Source organism: Leptonychotes weddellii, chromosome 3, assembly GCF_054177405.1.
Source record: "Leptonychotes weddellii isolate Sample4059 chromosome 3, ASM5417740v2, whole genome shotgun sequence".
NCBI lineage: Eukaryota > Metazoa > Chordata > Mammalia > Carnivora > Phocidae > Leptonychotes > Leptonychotes weddellii.
In genome coordinates, this window is record NC_138371.1 from 42,658,008 (window position 1) to 42,665,436 (window position 7,429).

General features: G+C 31.5%; 1 protein-coding gene across 3 annotated transcripts in view; it reads left to right on the forward strand.

Moving 5' to 3' along the window:
- CALCRL (calcitonin receptor like receptor) overlaps positions 1-6,466 on the forward strand; it is a 101,455-nt gene extending 94,989 nt beyond the window's left edge. For all 3 annotated transcript variants that reach the window (XM_081813996.1, XM_081813995.1, XM_081813997.1), the window contains one exon: positions 3,306-6,466. In XM_081813996.1, coding sequence (XP_081670122.1) covers positions 3,306-3,521 — 216 coding nt within the window. In that variant the 3' untranslated portion in view covers positions 3,522-6,466. The remainder of the gene's footprint in view (positions 1-3,305) is intronic.
- Positions 6,467-7,429: the final 963 nt, after the last annotated feature.

The window sequence follows — 7,429 nt, forward strand, 5'->3', positions numbered from 1 at the left end:
CATAACATGAAGGCACAACTGCCAGATTCATTTTGTGTGGTTCCAACTATGTCATGTAGTTCTTAAAATCATTTTCTCGGGCTTACGTTCCCTTCTTGCTTTCCACAGGAGGTCAAGTAGCTTCCCTTTAGCGTAGTCTCTACTTTTTTTTTTTTTTTTACTCTCACACTTTTTTTATTTTTTAAGCCAAAATATTCCTACTTGCATTTCTCACTAGTTAAATAATTGTGGCATGACAAGTGCTCAGGACACATTCATCTCATCTCTAGCCCACTCAGCCAAATATGGACTGTTAGCATAAACTAGAGATCTAGTTATTAGGAGTGCCCTCCCTAGCCTCAGGGGTAAATCTAACAACACCTGAGAGAGATACTTTTATAAAGTGAACAAAAAGATTTATTGAGAATAACCAAACCTATATTTTATAATGAGAACTAGGTAGCATTTTTATATGAAGCTCTATTAACTATTTTTTAACTAATTTAGGTTAAGGAATATAGAATTGATTCCTTATCAAGTGCTAATGGGCATATAAAGTTGTAATGTTACATTGTAAAAACAGTTGGCCTTACTATTTGTATAACATTTACATTTTCATATCTTTAATAACATCAGGCTATCTTCCCTTCCAATTGCAATTTTCCTTGTTATCTTTCCCCATTACAGTTTTCTCATTAAAGGTGTATTAAGAGTGGCCACTTTAATGTTCTGTTGAACAGTATGATATTGTATTAGAGGAAGCAGATGAAAAACAAATCCTTATAGAGAATAATATAAACAAACAGATGCCTACAAGGCCAATGGGTCTTTAATTAGGTTCATTTTTAACTTCAGTAAGTCCCCATAGTTCAGGAAATTGAACTTCCATGGTTTTTCTGATGATTTGGTTGTAAGGAAGAAATAGGGTGATGATTGTAATCAAAGCAGATATTTCAAGAGCAGTCAGATATTTCAAAAGTCATTTTGACGGTTGGAATTGAATTTAAGCTTTCATTTTCAAGAACATAATTATTACATTCACAGCTAAGATACTTCTTCTTGTCAGCTGCTTCCCAACATTTATGTAGAATCTTTTGTATAAAGTTACATTCTATTTTCTTTCAAACAGAAACTATATAGTAAATGTATTCAGTCAGTCCATCATTTAGTAACAAAGTGAAGAGAAATGAATTTAGCAGAAAATCAGGATCAAAAACAATTCCCATCAGAAATATCTAGATAATTGGCCAAAAGTCATTTTTGTTGTAAATCTTTGAATATTTATTTAAAAAGCACACTCTAAAGCCATTCCATTTGTTATTTGCTTATGCTCATGAAGATATTACATATGCAGACATTATTTTAAATTACTTTAATTTAAACATGCTATTTGGAGAATTAAGAAAGACATTACTAAATCATGAGGGAAGCAGTAGTATATACTTTTTTGCAAGATAAATGTATTTGTTGTCCTATAAATGCTTTTATTTCAAAGAAAATTTACAAGAATATAAATTATTTCCTTCAGATACAGTTTATATATATGTGTGTGTGTATATATATAAACTTGAAAGTCCTGAAGTTCTGAATTTCATAAAAATACATTTAAAACACATTTATTGCATTTCTTTTTTTTTTTAAAGATTTTATTTATTTATTTGAGAGAGAGAACGAGAGAGAGCATGAGAGGGAAGAGGGTCAGAGGGAGAAGCAGACTCCCTGCTGAGCAGGGAGCCCGATGCGGGACTCGATCCAGGGACTCCAGGATCATGACCTGAGCCAAAGGCAGTCGCCCAACCAACTGAGCCACCCAGGCGCCCTCATTTATTGCATTTCTAATTATATAATACTTGAAATTCTAATAACTCATTTTGAATTCTAACTAAAGAAACCCATTGACTTTGTATTTGTGTCTTCCATTTTTCTACATGTTAAAATATAAAGTGAGACAGTAAAACTTGGTGTTCATTTTAAGTGACAGAGTACAGGAGACTCTAAAAGGACTTTGAAGTATCCCACAGAGTCCTCTCATTAAAAGAGCTCCTGGGAATACCTATTAGTAATAGATTGTTCATAATTTGGAGAAGTTTTCTAGACCTATTAGACAAAAGAACGTAGACTTAAATAAACCAGCCCTGTTTTAATATTTATATTTAATATTTAATATTAATTTTTACACATGAATACAGTGAATGAAGAGTTGAGGAATTCTATATAATTAGTAGCAAGGTAGACAATTATTGCATGAGTATATTTCTAGTACATGGATTATTGGAAAATTGCTTTTAGTGATGCTCAGATTGCCCCTGAGGAAGCAATCAAAATGTCAAAGAGCAGTTGAGAGCTTGGGGAAGACAATTCAAAGCTAGACATGTTTTGGACAGACCTAACTTATGTCACAGGCATGTGGCTAATACACTCGTAAAGTAGGAGATGGCCCCACACTGGTCTGCCCAATCATCAGACACCTGGAAATATCCAGGTTACCAAGTGGGAGATGTATTTGAATATTCTCATTTCCACTTACTGAATCAATATGAAGAAAATCCCCTTAGTGTCTCATGTTCAGTTAAAACCAAAGTCACTATATATGGCCTACCGGTCCTGATCTCTAGCCCTAGAGAAGAAGGAAGTCATTAAATATCAAATTCACCCAGTCAGAGGGGGATCCAAACACAAAGAAGTGGAGTGGTGACATTCCTAAACTTTTTCTCAGGCTTATCCCATTTGTAATTACCTGTTCAACACTTTCTTCCCTCTGGGTAGTAAGGTTCAGGAGGACAAACACCCTAACTTTTTTCCAGAATGTAGCACAATACCTGGCACATGATAATCACTCAATAAAAAGTAGTTGCTGCTGTTAATGATGATGATGAATATTTATAGTCCTTGTATCCCTAACTTCTTTTTCTTTTACCTCTTTTCTCTCTCCTTTTGTACTCTCACTAATTGTCTTCTCATTCTATTATTAAGATACTGATATAAAACTAAATGTTACACATGCAAGCTTGCAAATGGGGGTCTGGGTTAACTACTTATTTGACAATAATACATTCATATGCATTATTAAAGCTTCAAAGATAAGGCATAAAATATTAATGGGATCTAAGAGTAAAGAGTAATGCAATGAATTTCCTAAATATAAATTTCTTAATGTTCCCAATTTAATTCTTTTAATTAAGAAAATAAAGCAGTATTATTCACTAATTAACATCAATGCTTTTTTTTAAGTTTTACATAAATTATTTTATTGTACTTTTAAATACAATATCTTTATTTCAGATAATGAATTGTTCTTGTCCTTTCTGTTTCTTTTTGATTGACAGGTTCAAGCAATTCTAAAAAGAAATTGGAATCAATATAAAATCCAATTTGGAAACAGCTTTTCCCATACAGATGCTCTTCGAAGCGCATCCTACACAGTGTCAACAATCAGTGATGGTACAGGTTACAGTCATGACTGTCCTAGTGAACACTTAAATGGAAAAAGCATCCATGATATTGAAAATGTTGTCTTAAAACCAGAAAAGTTATATGATTGATAATTGAGGGAGTACTGCTTAACTATTTTGTGCCACTCCTAACTAAAGGACTTCGATCTATGGCTTTACAACCAGAAGACTTCAATATTCAATGAATTTCTTGAATGCCACAAAGAAAACCTTCACATCAATTCAGTAGTGTGTTGTTAAATGTTTAATAACTAGCTCTTTGGGAGAAAAATAACCACTGATTTGTAATGTTTTCCAGTTTCTGTGGTGTATTCCCACCACGGCTGAATTCAGGCTACCCATTTGACATTGCTGAATGTGAAATTGGGAAAATGTCAGTACAATCAACTCTTACAGGCTGGTACGTACCAGCTCTAGGACACCACTCTGCATGAATTCACAAATGAGTAAGACTGTAAAAGTTCATATACACACTGGGCACAATTCTACTCTTACTGACTAAAGAGAGCTAGGTAAGACCTCCAGACCCAGAGGGAAAATTAGCTTTCCATTTGTTTGTTTTTAAAATTTTTATCCCATGTTCATTGGTGCAGTTGATTTTTTTTTTTAACCCGGTAAATCTTCTAGCCCTTTTTGTATTTACCCTTTCAAATGGACTGGATAAAGAAGTAATTATTTTCCAAGAAAAGTGACTGAGCAGAACTGCTATTGTCTACTCTTTGGCTGATACATCATAGTCATATCCAATATTATATCTGTTTTTGAAATTTGACGAACAGTATGTAGGACATGCAATCCTACTTTGCTATCATTAGGGAGACATCTTGGTTGATATTACACCTTGTCAGCTACTTTCCTATCTTACTACACAAGTGGGAGGGAATCAGTTTCCCTGTATCTGTAAATAGAAACTTTGGCCCTTCCATTTCTACTGTGTAGACAAATTCGCAATTATTTTACATGAAGGAAATCAGTGAAGGATTTCTTATTTTCTTGGAAGTTTGTAAAAAAAATTGTTGTGAAAATAAGCTTGTAAATACTCTGTTATCTATTTTATAGTCTCAAATCAAATGCATATAATCTAGATAAGTTTTTTTAAAAAACAAATACATAATGTAACAATGTATGCTTGTTAATATCTGATACTGTGTCTGGGCTGATTTTATAATAAAATAGAGTCTGGAATTCTATATTTGGTAAATATTTTAAAGACAACCAGATGCCAGCATCAGAAGTTTGTTTGAGAACCAAGAGAACAGAAATATCTATGAAATGATATAAAATATTTATTAAAAAAAAACTCAAGGCCACTGTTTTATTACATTAGCTTAGGTGATTCTTTCATAACTTAGTAATACGTATGTTTGACATATTTCTCCTTTTATTTTGACGATGAACTTTCATTCTAATCCAGAAATTTTAAAGGATTCCTACAGTAATAAATGTCAGCCTGTCATTCTTATGGTTTTTACACCAGTAAAAATATTACTTTTCTGACTCTTACTGTATAAATATATATGGCTTTGGAAATGTTCCAGACTATTAAAAAAAAAAAACTAGAGGAATACTATATATATATATACATATATATATCATATAAAATGCTTTAATAGAGCTACTATGATAATGTGATACTAAAAATCAGTGAAAGACTTGAATATATCAGTGAAGAAGAATTGTCAGAATGTTTAGGGAGTAATTCAATTAAGATGGAAGAAAGCCTTACTAATGAATTAAAGTGACATTTAAATGGGATTCAGTTTCCCTAATGTTATTTTCCACTCAAATTTCTGAAAAACGAAAATGCCTTCAATTAGTAAAAGTCAATTTGAGGAGGAGAAATCACTATGTGTATGTGTTTTCCTAGTGTGTTAATTTGTTTAAAATGGATTAAACTAATGACTTAGTAATCATAGCTTCTTTCTTAAGCTGTCAATAGACTGGGAGTTCAGAAGTCATTTGAAATTGTCCAGGAAAATTATCTAAATTAGTAAGAATTAACATATTAAATAGTCTGGTCAATAGATTTATAGTTTATCTGTATACATGCAAAGGTTTTACTGTTAGTTTCAAATTTATGGATTTTATAGCAAGCTATCTTAAGAAGGAATGCAGGCTGTTCTGGATTTGCTACTGTTTAAATTTTACAAAAATTCCTTTAAATAAACTCACTTTTTAGCTACTTATTATTCAAAGACACAGATTCAAATCCTTTGTTCGACACTGTTCACGTATTTCTTCATTCTTCCAGACAAACTGTCGTCTCAACCATAAATGAGAGTAGAAAATGTCAAACTCTCCATGAGCATTCTATTAAAATTATACTGTAATTTTCCATTATTTTTTATTGTGCTTTTAACATATTAAGTTCAGATCAGATTTCCCTTCTGGCCAAGAATCATCTATTGCACAACCTTCAGGTGAAAGAATCCAATAATTACTTAGTGTTAGTTTTGTACCCATATTTTTTTATGAGAAATGTTTTTAAATATTAGACTTCTCTAAAGCTGAAGTGTTAATTAAGATCTCCTTTATGTCTTACTTATGAAGAAAAGATACAATCAATAGTTTTTAAAAGGAAACTTTTTTGGTATCTACTGAAAACTAATTGGGGGAATTTCTAACTTTCAAAATGGAGATCTGCTATTTTTCTGTGAGTACTTGTGAAAGTTACATTTTAATTAAAAAAAATTCTAATCTGTCCTTTTTGAGTTTTCTAAAGTTATTTTCCAGTGCATTTATTTGTAAAACACCAATTCTGGAATTTGGTGTTTGCTCAAATGTAATCCAGTGTACATAGAATTAGTGGTAGGTGTAGTGCTGTAATTAATTGCTTATAATTTTTTTAAATGTGAATTTATTTTAATTTTCTTTTGGTTTTAATTGGCTAAGAGAAACCACCATTTCTTTTACCTGTAAGTCATAAACAAGATATTCTGATCAATTAAAATAAGTCATGTTATGTCTACTTAATGTATATCTCTATTTTTTGGTTGTATGAAAATATTAAAGATGTGAGTTAAAGTTGATTTTCACTCATGTGTACTGAAGTGCTGAATAATTTATAAACAATATTGTTTACAGTGGTCAGTGGAATACTACTTAAAATCAATAACTCTATCTCTACTACTCTCTTTAAAACCTTCAATAAACCAGTAAAACATCCCAAAAACCAATTTTTTTTAAATTATGAATTTGAAAAAAGATTATGAATTTGTTTTTCAAGCTAGAAAACTCCAAATAAACAGCAATATACCCAAATTCCTTCCTAGGCTGAAAGAAGGGAAAGGATGCCCAGAAATAGGAAAATGTACAGGGATTTCTCTCCTCTTTCCATTATATTCCATTGTGTAGTTTTGTTTTGAATAGCAGAAACAAAAAGAAGGAAAGGAACAATTTAAAGATAATTTTTTTAAAAAGAACATAATCAGGACTCACAAATATAAAATGAAAACATGTCAAAGAATTTGTTTAGTTCATTCATTAACAGGGGGACAAGATGTTACAACAATTCATGGAAGAATGTAAAATATCACACATATAGAAGACTATAAGAAATGCTGAAATGAATTTATAAATAAATGCTCTACTCATAGGGCAATAATCAGTTGCATCCTATTGAATAACTAATGTGTATTTCTATGATCAAGAATAGTGTACATCATGATCAGTTTTCTGCAACTAATATATCTGTAAAATAGCTCAAAATAATGAAAGGTAGAGATAACCCTGAAGAACATACTAGAAAGCACTAGAAAGGACACTTTAATGACTCTAACATATATTTTGCCTATACAATGAGAGAACAATATGATGCATATGCAGTAAGTACAATAAATATTGGTACATATGTTCTTATATATACAGATAATAGATATGGACACACCTGAAATGCTAACCTAAGCAGTAGGAGAATTCAGAAATCTCGCAATCCACAGAGTAAATGTATACAGATCAATATGTCCCATATATACCTTTAACAACCAGGTAGAAGCTGC